This window comes from Dermochelys coriacea, chromosome 9, assembly GCF_009764565.3.
Source record: "Dermochelys coriacea isolate rDerCor1 chromosome 9, rDerCor1.pri.v4, whole genome shotgun sequence".
In the NCBI taxonomy this organism is placed as follows: Eukaryota; Metazoa; Chordata; order Testudines; family Dermochelyidae; genus Dermochelys; species Dermochelys coriacea.
The window spans coordinates 8,359,542-8,373,461 of record NC_050076.1 but is presented as its reverse complement, the minus strand read 5'-3'; the positions used below and the strand labels follow the sequence as shown (position 1 = coordinate 8,373,461).

Genomic DNA, 13,920 nt, shown 5'->3' with positions numbered 1-13,920 from the left:
GACACTCATAGGAACGGCCAGGCTGGGTCAGACCAAAGCTCTATCTAGCCCAGAACAGAACCGGTAACCATCAAGTGATCCATCCCCCATTGCCCATTCCCAGCTTCTGGCAAACAGAGGCTAGGGACACCATCCCTGCCCATCCTGACTAATAGCCATTGATGGACCTAGCCACCATGAATTTATCTAATTTTTTGAACCCTGTTAGCGTCTTGGCCTTCAACATCCTCTGGCAAAGAGTTTCATAGGTTGACTGTGCATTGTGTGAAGAAATACTTCCTTTGTTTGTTTAAACCTACTGCCTACTAATTCTATTTGGTGATCCCTAGTTTGTGTGTTATGAGGAGTAAATAACACTTCTCTATTCACTGTCTCCACGTCAGTCATGATTTTATAGACCTCTATCATATCCCCTTAAGTCCTCTCTTTTCCAAGCTGAAAAGTCCCAGCCTTGTTAATCTCTCCTCATACGGCATACTCCTAATCATTTTTGTTGCCCTTTTCTGAACCTTTTCCAATTTCAATACATCTTTTTTGAGATAGGGCGACCACATCTGCAGGCAGTATTCAAGATGTGAGCATACCAAGGATACACAGGCAATATGATATTGTCTGTCTTATTATCTATCCCTTTCTTAAAGATTCCCAACATTCTGTTCGCTTTGACTGCCGCTGCACACTGAGTGGATGTTTTCAGAGAACTATCCACAATGACCCCAAGATCTCTCTCGAGTGGTAACAGCTAATTTAAACCCCATCATTTTGTATGTACAGTTGGGACTATGTTTTCCAATCTGCATTACATTGCATTGACCAACGTTCTCTTCTCCCACAGCAAGGGGAGAGGACATGGATGGGACAACTCCAAGGGAAGGCACCTCAGCCAAGGAGCTGCTATGGTTTGTACAGTGCCCCAGGCGGGGTCAGAAGCAGCAAGGGAGGCTCTGCCCATTCCAGACTGGGCACTTTTCTCAGCTGCCCAGCACCACGTGCCCAAGTGCAAGGAGTGCACTGGATAACTTCTGAACAGCTGCTTGGCCAATTCTGGCTCGGTGGGTATCACCTCTATATTTCCACTGGGATCTGCTCTGTGCCATGGCAATGCCCATGCCCATCCCCGCCCCTGAACTACTTGGGTCTCCTGTTCTGGCCATAGCAGAGTCCACAGAGAGACCAAGCACGGAACTAAGAGCGGTTAGCAGCATTTCCCCCATCTGATAACAAGTTCGCGCTGGTAGATCCAGGGTCCTCACCAGTCTGGTGGTGGCACTGACCTTGTCCAGCACCACATCGCTGATCTGGGGCAGCCCCTCGGGTTTCTGCATGCTGGCGAAGATGAACTGGAAGCCCAGCAAGAACTCCCGGTCGTATCTCTTCTTCTCCTCTGGGTTCAGGGGCTTCCATTGTTCTGTGGCAGAGGAAAGGCGACTACCCTGAAAAACCACATCCCTCGCAGCCACAGCCCACACCCAGGGGACATCGCAAGGTGGGAAGAAGGGCCAGAGACGCTGCAGGCAGGACCAAGTGGTATAGCGGGGCAGGGAGAGAGGAGCAGCCCCACACGGCGGGCACTGAGCGGTACCAGCCCAAGCCCAGCCCCTGGGGCCCCCCTGCAATGGGAGGAAGGTCATACCTGGCTCAGTGGTGACACTGCCAGTCTCTGCACATCACCCTGATGTAAGGGGATGTGGGGGGAGGTCAAGCCCACATCAACCCAACAGGGCAGACACAGAACCTTGGGCCATGAAGGCCTATCAGGAGGCTCCACAACAGGGCAGCCTCACGTACCGCAGAGGGGCAGCCAGAGGGCAAAGCCTGCAGGCCACAGGGCATGCTGGGACCTGCAGCTCTTCTGACTCCTGGCAAGCTGCTCACACAGCTCCCCAACATGCAGGGCTGGCATCACCCCTTGGGTTCCGGCGTCTGCAGGACCCAACCTGCAGCCTAAGCCTGAAGCTACTGCCCTGCCCAAAGACCCGCTGTCCTCAGTGCCCACTGGACAAGCAGGTTGTGAATGGATCTGCCCCCCCACTCCCCAGTTTGCGCTAGGTGCTAGTGGGCCCTGCTGGGGTTGAGTTTCTGCAGAAGCCGGTGAGCCAGGACAGTGACCAAGGGGAAGTGAAAGCCAAGAGCAGTGAAACTCAGCGGGACGTCCGGCATGTGCTCCCAGCACCCCACCAGTGTAACCCCCGCCCGCTCAGATCCTCAGTTCCATCACAGAGCGTCAGTGGCCCAGACACGATGGCTCATAGCGGATGTCATCACTGGAGGCCGGGCCAGTCCGAGCGCAAAAAGGAAGCAATGAGCAGGACACCTACTTTGGCTGAAGGAAGGCTCACCTTCCTTGTACTGATATTTCTGATCTGCAGCCTTGACCTTCTCTGGATCCAGCTTGTCCTCTTTCTCTTCCCAGGTCTCCTCAGTCTCCTCGTGGGGGCAGGCTGGGGCGGCCTCCTTGGGCTCTGGGGCTGGGACAGAGGCTGGAGGCTTGTTCTCTGCCTCAGAGGCACCATCGCCGATCTGAGACTTCCAATGAAAGGAGCCAGCGAGACAAGAAATGAGTGAGGAACCCAGCCAGGCCCTCCCAAGACCCTGGAAAAGTACTTAGGGCCCCCAGGATACCCAGTCCCATAGCAGCCCCCAGTGCAGAGAGCTCCCAGTTAGAGGGAGCGCTAGGCACACAACTACCCCATGCCCTCAAGCCCTGGCCCTGCTGGGGGGAACCCTGACTCCCTGCTGCAACTCAGATCCTCAGTTCCATCACGGTGCATCAGTGGCCCAGACACAATGGCACTAACAGGAGCTCATCACGAGAGGCAGCAGCTCTGGGAGGTGAGGGGGTGGGAATGCAGCACCCATGCTGGCTCAGAAGACCACACACCCACCTCTTTAAAGGCATCCAGCAGGTCGCCCACAGCTTCCTTCTTGTTGAGCTCTTTCATTTTCCGCTTTTTCTTTGGCACCGACACGGCGACTGGAGGGGAGAGGTGGGAAAGTGAGACCCCGGCCCCGCAAGGGGGAGAGAGACAGACATGCCGCGGCCACCCCTCCAATGACAAAAAAAAATAAAAAATAAAAAAATCACATCTTGAGCCCCTCCCCCTGCAGTGCAGGGAGAGATTCCCCTGCTACTCCACAGCCCTTTCCCTGTGCAGTGCCCGCCCCACGCTGGCTGGCTCCCCAAGGCGCCATAGGGCGGCATGTGGCCCAGCAGCCCCAGCAAGGGACCCCGGGCAGTGCCAAGGCACAGCTTGACCACCAGCACAACCTGATCAGAAGGCTGCAAGACAGCCCTTCACAGGACCTTGCTTCCTGCTCCAGGAGCCCCCCTCCCAGCTCCCCCACCTTGCGTGATCTCCTCGGAGCTCTGGGAAAGAGGCGCTTCCAAAGGGGAATTCTGCTCTTGTGCTTCCAGGGGCTCCTCGCACTCCTCTTCTTCCTCTTCCTCTGCAGGGGGGGAGGCTGGGATGGCCGGCTCCTCTCCCTTGACCTCCTCGGGTTCCGAGATGGGGCTGACATCCGACTCCGGCTGCTCTTCTGGCTCGTCGGCATCCTGCTTGGCAGGTACCCCCAGCCCGTTGGGCAGCACCAGCTCCTCTGGCTGGGCAATGGGAGACTCCACAACCGGCTCTGGCTGGCACACAGGTGGCTCGGCCACTGGCTCAGGCGTTTCCTCCAAGACTCCGTTGGATTCAACAAAAGCTTCGCTGGAGGCCTCTTCCTCGGGGGGCGGGGGGCTGGGGGGAGTGGCAGGCTTAGCTGGCAACTCCTCCTCCAGGGCCACCACCTCCGGGGGCCCCATCTCCGGGGGCACCACCTCCTCTTGTGTTTCTACCAGCACCGGTTGGGCTGGGGGTTCCAGGACAGGGCTGGCAACTGCCTCCTCCTGGGGCTCTGTGTCCAAGGCAGGGGCTTCCTCGGGCTGCTCCATGCCCCCTGGCACTGTAGTGGTGGCTTTAAGAGGTTCGTGTCTCTCTGCAGGAGCCTCAGCCAGCTCCGCTTTAGTGTCCACGTCCACTGGGCTCTCCATCGGCACCAACGTCACCGCGGCCAGCAGCACGGGCTCCACCTCAGCGATCAGGGGAGGCGGGGGAGACGGGGACGCTGATTTACTTGGCTCTAGGGAGACGGGTTTACTTACAACCGGGACAGGCTTTGGGCGGTCATCTGCAAAGAAGGGAGACAGGGCATTAGCGGTGCCCATGGAAAGCCTGCCTCCCCAGCCTAATCTGTGGAGCTAGGGGCACAGGTGGGCGTTTGGATGCCAGCTGGCTGCCACAGAGGAAGGAGGGGCTCAGGGTCAAGGGGGAAGCCAAGGAAGCAGGGTTGGGTGAAGCACCTGACAAAGGCCGAAGAACAAAGGAGCCAGTGAGAGGAGCAGGAAGAGATGGAAGTAAACGGCAGCCAGGAGAAGAGGTTGGAAGAACAGAGGGCAAATGTCTATGGAGGCGAAGGAGGGTCCTGCCCCAGAGAAGCAAGGAGTTTGCAGCAGACAGGGGAGATCAGGCATCAAAGGGCTGAGCTGCTAACAAATACACTTGCAATCGGCTACTGTGCTGGAGCACAGCACACATGAGACTGGGCGCTGAAAAGGCACCAGAGTGAAGTTGGGAATCACAAACAAGGCTTCAGTGCCACGTCGAGACTCAAGAGCTGCCACACTGGGTCAGACCATGGGGCATTATACCATGTCTCTGACAGTCACCGCACCACAGCTTCAGGCGAGTGTGTAGAACAGAGCAATTACGAAGTGATCCACTCATCTTCCTCTCCTGCTTTTGATACTCAGAGGTTTTGGGTCACCTAGAGCATGGGGCTGCATCAGAGATCTTGGCTAATAGCCACTGATAGACCTTTCCTCCAGTTATTTTTTGAACCTAGTTATACTTTTGGCCATAATATCCAGTGGCAATGAGTTCCACGGGTTAACTGCACATAGCGTGAAGGAGTACTTCCTCGTTTGTATTAAACCCACTGCCTATCAATTGCATCAGGTGACCCCTCGTTTTTGTAGGGTATGAAATGGTAAACAACACTTCCCTAGTCACTTTCTCCGCCCCATTCATGATTTTAGAGACTTCTGTCTTATCCCCCCCTTGTTCATCTTTTTTCTATGCTGCCTAACCCTTTTAGTCCCTCCTCATATGGAAGTTGGTCCATACCTCTAATCACTGTTTGTTTCTCCTCCACTATATCCTCTGGACACAGTATTCAAGGTTTGAACACTCCATGGATGTATATAGAGGCATTATGATATTTTCTGTCTTATTTTCTATGCCTTTCCTAATAGTTCCTAACTGTTCACCTTTTTGACCACTGCTGTGCATGGTGCAGTAGTTTTCAAAGAACTATCTACGGTGACTCCAAGATCAATTTGAGTGGTAACAAGAATAGAACAGTGTTGTTCCCCTTTTTAAAGTTAAATGTTACTATAGCGGGTGTATGTTTAGCTGGGATTATTTTTTTTTCAATGTGCATTACTTTGCATTTATCAACATTGAATTTCATCTGACATTTTGTTGCCCGGTCACCCACTTTTGTGAGAGCCTCTAACTCCATGCAGACAGGTTTCAGAGTAGCAGCCGTGTTAGTCTGTATTTGCAAAAAGAAAAGGAGTACTTGTGGCACCTTATGTACAATCAATCTTGTACATCAATCTCCCCTCTGTTTTTTCCACCAAATGCATCCGATGAAGTGAGCTGTAGCTCACAAAAGCTTATGCTCTAATAAATTTGTTAGTCTCTAAGGTGCCACAAGTACTCCTTTTCTTTTAACTCCAGGCAGGCAGCTTTGGACTCAAATGATTCTGTATCATCTGCAAACTTTGCCACTTCACTGTTTCCTCCTTCTTCCAGATTGTTAATGAAAATGATGAACAGCACTGATCCCAGTGCAGATCTTTGGGGGACCCTTCTGTTCACCTCTCTTCATTGTGAAAACCAACCATTTATTTCTACCCTTTGTTTCCCATCTTTCAACCAGTTACTGACCCATGAGAGGATCAGCCCTCTTATCCCACAGCTACTTAGTTTCCTTAAGAGCCTTGGTGTGTGACCTTGTTAAAGGGTTTCTGAAAATCCATATACACTGTCAATTGGATCACCCTTATCCACATGCTTGGTGACTCCCTCAAAAAATTCTAATAGATGAGCAAAGGCACAGCTTGTCCCTGTAGACTCTGGGCTGATTGTCTGCATCATCACAGGATCCTGTAACTGTCTTATCCTTCTTTTATCTTTTCACCCCACTACTGTATCCCCAATAGTAACATTTAACTTTAAAAAGGGGAACACCACAGGAATGAGAATGGTAGTTAGAGGGAAATTAAAAAGAGAACAAGGGTAAAATGCCTGCAAGCAGCATGGAAACTCCTTTCAAAACACCTTAATAGAGAGAGGCTCAGACTAAATGTATACCCCAAATAAAAAAAATCAAATCCCAGTGAGAAAAAGAGGAAGCAGCACAAACTCTGGAAAGTAAAACGTAAAAGTATAAGAAGTCTGGCCAGGAAAGAATTTGAGAAGCAACTTACTAAAGATGCAAAAACAAGTGCGTGAGAAGCAGGAAGCCTGCCAACCAGTCAGACACCAGATATGTTAAAGCAGCACTCAAGAAAGACAAGGTCATTGCAGAGAAGTTAACTGAATTCTTTGCATCAGTCTTCACTACAGAGGATCTGGAGGAAGATCCCCATAACAGAGCTATCCTTTTGGGGCAACAAATCTAAAGCATTGTCCCAAATTGATGTGCCAGTAGGAGAGGTTTAAGGACAGATTACTGTTTAGTTTATCAGTGAGTCACCAGAACCAGACGGGATTCACCCAAGAGATCTGAAGGAACTCAAAGATGAAACTGCAGAACTACTGTCTGTAACATGTAACCTATCACTGAAATCAGCCTCTGTACCAGATGACGAAGGTAGCTAATATAGCATTGATTTTTAAAACCAGGCTCCAGAGGAGAACCCGGCCGTTACAGACCGGTGAGCCTAACTTCAGCACTGGACAAATTGGTAGAAACCAGCTCTGCAGGGAAAAGCCTTGCCTATTAGACTTTTTTGAGCACATCGGCAATGACATCCCACAAGTCTGACTTCTAATGAAACACCACAACAGTCACTTAGACCAGTGGTTCACAACCCTTCTGGGCTCAGGACCCACTTGTAAATGCCTATGGCTTGTCACAACCCAATAAATAGTCTGGGGGTGGAGGCCCTGGGCAGAGCCGTAACTAGGCATTTTAGCTCCCATGGCCAGCAAGTATATTTATGCCCCCTACCAGAGGCAATGCCCCATTTTTTGGTTGTGCCACCACAACTGAGACAGGCTGGGTGGCCCGCTGAGGTGAGTCATGGGCGGAGGCCCCTCCCTGAGCTCTGCCACGCAGGGCTGGCCCGAGCCACCTGGCATCACCAGGTGTAGCTGACCTGCTTGCTTCATCCTGGTTACAGCCCCGCCCTGGGGTGGTTTTGGTCAGATCCTGCACCCGGGTGGGGTTGGGTCTTGCCCAGCACTCACACCACAGGGGCAGCTCCTGCAGCTTCTGTGCTGTGAGGCTGGCTGGGCTTGGCTCTCCACTCCGGGCATTGCAACCTCCAGGTTTGGCCCTGCCCCCGGAGTGGACCAAATGTGTGTGAGGGTGGAGTTGTGACCTGGCTCATGCGGTTGCAATGCCACTCATTCAAATTTGGCCTACCTAGGTTCCCGTCATCATGACGGCTGGGCTAAACCTGAGTGTCACTGGAACCAGAGAGATTCCAGTGCCTGGAGCAGGGAGGCGAGCCCAGTCAGCCCGATGGGACATCCTGCACTTAGGATGGAAGAATCCAATGCACCGCTACAGACTAGGGACCGAATGGCTCGGCAGCAGTTCTGCGGAAAAGGACCTAGGGGTGACAGTGGACGAGAAGCTGGATATGAGTCAGCAGTGTGCCCTTGTTGCCAAGAAGGCCAATGGCATTTTGGGATGTATAAGTAGGGGCATAGCGAGCAGATCGAGGGACGTGATCGTTCCCCTCTATTCGACACTGGTGAGGCCTCATCTGGAGTACTGTGTCCAGTTTTGGGCCCCACACTACAAGAAGGATGTGGATAAATTGGAAAGAGTACAGCGAAGGGCAACAAAAATGATTAGGGGTCTAGAGCACATGACTTACGAGGAGAGGCTGAGGGAGCTGGGATTGTTTAGTCTGCAGAAGAGAAGAATGAGGGGGGATTTGATAGCTGCTTTCAACTACCTGAAAGGGGGTTTCAAAGAGGATGGCTCTAGACTGTTCTCAATGGTAGCAGATGACAGAACGAGGAGTAATGGTCTCAAGTTGCAATGGGGGAAGTTTAGATTGGATATTAGGAAAAACTTTTTCACTAAGAGGGTGGTGAAACACTGGAATGCGTTACCTAGGGAGGTGGTAGAATCTCCTTCCTTAGAGGTTTTTAAGGTCAGGCTTGACAAAGCCCTGGCTAGGATGATTTAACTGGGACTTGGTCCTGCTTTGAGCAGGGGGTTGGACTAGATGACCTTCTGGGGTCCCTTCCAACCCTGATATTCTATGATTCTATGATTCTATGACAGGGGCCACAGGAGCACGCAACCCTTTGAAACCCTCTGGTGACCCAATTTTGGGTCCCAAACCCCGGGCTGAGAAACCCTGACAGACAAATCACTAAGTATTCCCGGAGGTGGGGCAGGACAAGGGGCCCAACAGCAGGATGAGGGAGTGGAAACGAGGGAGAATTGTCTGGGGTGGATTTGGATCATGCAGTGAAATCAACGCTTATTGGCTTCTCAGTACTGGAAGAGGCACCCTGAGCATGGAATGGTTCTAGCATCTAGGTATGAATGTCAGACTAATGGCAGCAGGAGCTACAAGCAGCCACAGGGTTCATATAGACCCAGGCTGGCCCAGCCAGACAAGTGCTGGCTGTAGACCGACAAAGCAGGCTGCGAGCTGGGAACCCAGGAGAGGAATACCTGGGCTTTAGGGAACCATTCAACACCATCTCAGCCAGTACGACTTGTAGAATTAGAGTTGCTTGGCTTGCACATTGCCTTGGGGATGGGACTGCCCCAAGTCACTGAGTCACGGTGACCCTGAACTAGGAGGCCCTGCCATGATCACAAAGGGTCCAGAGTGATCAGAAACAGGCAGAAAGTGACAGAAAACCGCAGCTGATCTCTTAGGGGGAATAACCTGAAATCCAGACCCGCGGCGAGGGTGAAGGAGAAGCTGAGACACACCTGGTTTCCAACCAGACCAGTTTGCCATGGGACATGGGCACAAAGAAGACAGGTTGATACCAGTTTGAGCTGCTTACATTGAGCACCCTGTCCTGGAGCTGGGAGGGCCTGGTCCCTCTCCACATCACTCAAGGGATACCCTGCCCTAGGGGAAGGAGTTTGGAGAAGAGCTACCGAGCTGGAGAGGCTGAGCCTGGAGCAGAGTTGGAGAGTGCTGGGTGTGCTGAGCTTGGATGAGTCTAACCACCCGACAGGTAGAAACCCCAAGGAGGGGGGCTCTGGGCAAATGGAGTGACACTAAGAAAGGTGGGGGTTCTAGGCTGAGTCTTAGGGAGAACGGCCTCCCAGGTAAGGCACATGGGGCTGGAGCATCGACTGCCCAGAGAAGGGGCAGGAGCCACATTGCTTGGGACACTGAACTAGCCCAAGTGCAATGCTGCAGGGACCAATCCTGCCACGAGCTCGGGATGGGGCCTCCCAGATTCCACGAGAGGAAACCCCCCACCAGCCTCCAAGGACTTAAGGAGCTTGTCCAACCCTCAGCCCAACAGCTCCATCTGCAGGGAGTCACAGCAAGGGAGAGAGCAACAGGTCGCAAATGGGGGACTCCAGCCCTTCAGCCGCCTGGCTGCTCTCCTGCTCCTACCCCAGGTCCCACACTGGCCACAGGCAGCTGATTCTCTATAACCAGTCCATGGGGGAGGCCTTTATCCCACCCCAGACACCCACCTGGCCGGACAATAACCGCTACGTGGGGTGTCTCGCCATTGGCCTGTGGCTCCAAACCGCTTCCAGCCTGTGGAACAGAAGCACGTGAAGGGTTAATGAGTGCTCTTCCCCCACACTAAGAACTTAAGTATAATGACCTCACACACTGGTGTGGATTTTCCACACCCCTGAGCAGGACAACTACCACCTATCGGGGAGGTGGGAGCACCCACGTGGAAGGGAGACCTCTCCTGTCGGCCTAGGTAACGTCTTCATTAAGTGCTACAGCAGCGCAGCTACAACCGTGTAGTCAAGCCCTTAAACTCACAGCCACATACCACCCCGCCCTAGAGAAGGAACATGCAGGGCCCATCACTTGTGGGGGGGGCCCAGTCAGTGGTGCAGCTAGGGAGGGGCCCCTTACCTGAGGAGGGGTGGGGGTGGAGGAGGTCCTTGCTCCAGACATGATTTCTTCAGTGATGTCTTTGCCGCCCTGGTTTGGATCTCGTATCCGGATCTGCCCATATAAGAGAGAGAGGCAGAGCAGCAGTTAGTGGAGGGGGCCCACACTCCTCCTTCTCCCCCCCCCCGACTCCGTTGGCACGGTGAAGGGAGGGGCACACATGTCCCAAAGCAAGGGACAAGCTGGCAGCAGGGCACAGATAACCAGATCATGCCACTCCAGGCTGCCCTGCACTCCACCCCAGGGCTGGGTTCAACCCAGCCCCAACACCCCCTGCATGTACAGTGCAGCCAGGTGGAGGCCTCTTGTGGATCTGCTCCAGGACATAACTGCCTGCCAGGCAGCAAGCCCCCTGCACACCCCAGGGCCGGGACAGCCCCGTACTGATCCCCGAGCAGCCGGGTTGGGGAGCGTGTCAGGCCAGGCAGGAAGGGGAGGTTTGTTTAGCTTCCGGTGGGCTGCTGTAGCCACGTGGAGCGCAGCACTCACCCCGCTCCAACACGCGCTCGGCTGGGACCTCACACAGCCCATGGCAGGGGGCCAGCGGCGCCGCAGACAGCTGCCATTTCACTCCCGCTTGCTCGGCACATTCCCCAGCTCCCCCCTCCCACAGAGGCCAGGCCAGGAGGAAACGGCTCCTCCTGCCCCAGAGCAGCCAGGATGGGACTTCGGCTGCTGGAGGGGGAGTAGCCAGGCCAAGGGCAGGGGGAGGAAGGCACTTAGCAGCAGCCTGTGAGGTCACAGAGGCTCTGTCTGGCAGCCAATGGCAGAGCAGCCCTCCTGGTGTGCTGGGTACATCAGCTCAGCACCAGTTGGGCCAGGCAGAAGCCACCCCACACCCCCGGGGAAGGAGAGACCAGCAGCCCCAGCCGAGACAGCAACCCCCTACCCAATACAGCCTGGTATCTCCCCCCACTTGGGCAGTGGGACAGTCCAAGCATCTCCCCCCTCCACACCCTACCCCAGCAGGGCACTGGGACAGTCCCATATTCCCCTCCCCAAGCTGGGCAGTGGGACAGTCCCGTCATTCTGATTGCATGAGACAAGGGGGTGTCACAATGCTCAGGGAATTGAGCGTCGCCATCGGCTGAACACTCCACTGCATCTGCCCTGGCGTCTCATGCCCCTGCCCTGCCCAGGACAGGCTGTAACCTAGGGTGAGACCCCCTCGGGCAGCAGGGGGACCCCAGCCCCCAGCCTGTAAGGAACAACCCTGCCCTGGAACTGGCAGGGGAGGTGGGCAAGACAAGCCGTGTTCTAGGAGTCTCCACCCTGCCTGCACATGGTGCAGCGACCCCCTGGGAACACCCCACCCCCAGCATGGCAGACATCCCCACTGCTGCCAGGGCAGTCGCACTCCAAGCCACATGGCAGCTACCTACCACAAGGGCCCAGCAGGGCACCTTGAGCCTCCCTGAGGACAGTGCTATTCTACTCCTCCTGGTCCTGCAATAGCCCCTCCCAGCCCCCCTCCGCCAGTGCAGCGTGCACCACAATCTATGCTGCCCCCTGCCTATCAGGCTCAGCCTCGCTGCAGAGGGGTGCCTGTGTGGAGAATGTAGGTGAACAAGTGGGGCACAGTAGGCTGGGATCCATTGTCTCTGCTGTGCCCCTCGGGGCAGGGCAGAATGTGGGTCACCTCTACTCTAGCTGCATGGAGACCCCAACACTGCACCATGGTCCCTGGGAATGGTCCAGGCCCCACACCCACACATCTGACACCCGCACACCACAGAGCCCCTGGCCTGCACCCCAACCCCCAGCACTGCAGTGGGAATTCTGCCTCCCATAACAGGCAGAGCAAATGGAGGGGCCCAAGCTTTCTGATGCCCAGCTTGGCATGGAGGAGGCAACAGGCTGCCCCTGGCACAGATAGCTCTTCCCCGTCCAATGTGGGCTGACTCAGAGACAGCTCCAAGAGGCGCAGGTGCCTCTTCCCTGCCAGGTTGCCACGGTGCCTGCTGCTGCCACAGCATCAAAGTGCATAGCCTGGGCAGATGGGCTCCTGGCAAAGCAGGATCCCCGCATATCTCCGACTCAACAGCAGCGCGGGTGCTCAGCTGCCCAGACAGCAAGGGCCAGGGGAAACGAGGTGGCAGAGGGTGTGAATTACAAGCCACTGAGGAACATGTCCCCACGTGAGCCACGGTGGAGCCTGGGGGGATCTGCCCCCCCCCCCCGGGAAGGGGTCCTAGCAGACCCAAGCTGCAGCGCTCACCGAGGGCGGCTTAATGCTATAAATAGATCCTGTGCCAAGCCTCTGAGCAACAGCATTACTGCAGCTCCGGCAGGCACCGGCTGGCAACTGCAGCACCCACCCCCACCCGCAGCAGCCGTGACTCAGCACATTCTCCCCACCAGGGAGGACAGGGAAGGTCGGGCCTGACTGTGCAGACACAACCGAGACCCAGGCACGCGCTCCCTCTCCTCACCCCCGCCGCCCCCATCCCCTGTACTGAGCCACACACGGCCCGCCTCACCCCCCCACAGAGGGGACAACGCAGTCCCGCCCGCTCCCTGCTCCGTGTGCATAAAGATGGGTGAGAGAGGCCTGGCCAGGCGGCCTCCCACAGAGCTGAGCTCTGGCCCTTCACTCCCCACAGACAGCACCTTCAGCTGGGGGGCCCAACAAGCCGTGAGCCATTCTCCGGCACCTCACAACAAGCTCCACCCCTTGGCGGGGAGTCACCAGCATCAGGCTCCCATGGGAGGCAGCACAGAAACCCGGCCCCCCTTCCCCCCACCCTCCTTACCGTCTTGCGCTCTCGCTTTGTCGGGATGGGCGGCTGCTGGTTCATCATGACCTGGGCAGTGGGGACCCCGGCTGGGAACTGCTGCACCCCCTGAGCAGGGTAATAGGCACCAGCTGGGAAAGGAGAGAGAGAGAGAGTCAGGGCACTGGGCAGCAGCCAGGACTAACAGCCTAGAGCCACCAGACACCATGCCAGAGGCAAATACCCTTGGGCTCTTGAGCAAGTGCAGTTCCCCCCAAGGAACCTCCACTGTTTGTGGGCCGGGAGTTTTGCCAGGCAGCCCCAGCAGAGCAGCCCCTCCCTTACAGCCCAGGCAGCTCTTGCTTGGCCTTGCCCTGCCCAGTGCCACTTGGGGTTGCTGGGGGTCAGAACCCCCTAGAGCACCAGAGCACTACCCAATGAGCTGCTGCGCCCATAAACACAGGAGGCCCACGGGCTGCTCAGTGAGACGGGATCCTCTCCCGGCCGTCTCAGGAATGTCCCAAACCCAAACAACAGGACCAACCAGCACTTCCGAGAATTCCTTCCCCACGATGCAGAGCGCACCCGAGCTGCCCCCGCGTCCAGCCACCTGCTGCGGAGGGCTAGCCAGCCCCAAGCCCACCCCTACCCAGTGGCAAAGCACAGGGAAGCCATCCCACTGGCAGGCAGGAGTTAAACTTGCCACCAAGGTTGCCTCAGCTGGCAGAAGGCAGCTGGAAAGAAATCCCTAATCCGGGCCCAGCTACACTTCCTGGAATGCTACAGGACAGCTCAAGC

The 13,920-nt window shown here is 55.6% G+C and overlaps 1 protein-coding gene and 2 non-coding genes across 32 annotated transcripts in view; all 3 read right to left on the bottom strand.

The window, feature by feature from the left end:
• Positions 1 to 13,920, bottom strand: part of EIF4G1 (eukaryotic translation initiation factor 4 gamma 1) — a 44,207-nt gene that overhangs the window by 11,450 nt on the left and 18,837 nt on the right. For 8 of the 30 annotated variants that reach the window (XM_038415660.2, XM_038415667.2, XM_038415671.2 and 5 more), the window contains 7 exons: positions 13,162 to 13,274; positions 10,370 to 10,462; positions 9,967 to 10,033; positions 3,346 to 4,167; positions 2,886 to 2,974; positions 2,319 to 2,526; positions 1,254 to 1,408 (listed from right to left, as the gene is read on the bottom strand). In XM_038415660.2, coding sequence (XP_038271588.1) covers positions 1,254 to 1,408; positions 2,319 to 2,526; positions 2,886 to 2,974; positions 3,346 to 4,167; positions 9,967 to 10,033; positions 10,370 to 10,462; positions 13,162 to 13,274 — 1,547 coding nt within the window. The remainder of the gene's footprint in view (positions 1 to 1,253; positions 1,409 to 2,318; positions 2,527 to 2,885; positions 2,975 to 3,345; positions 4,168 to 9,966; positions 10,034 to 10,369; positions 10,463 to 13,161; positions 13,275 to 13,920) is intronic. The other 22 variants (XM_038415663.2, XM_038415670.2, XM_038415672.2 and 19 more) reach the window with 6 other exon arrangements.
• LOC119861988 lies at positions 2,194 to 2,270 on the bottom strand. Its single transcript, XR_005295103.1, has one exon. It is a non-coding gene; the product is annotated as a small nucleolar RNA SNORD66 (small nucleolar RNA).
• On the bottom strand, positions 2,740 to 2,816 carry LOC119861989. Its single transcript, XR_005295104.1, has one exon. It is a non-coding gene; the product is annotated as a small nucleolar RNA SNORD66 (small nucleolar RNA).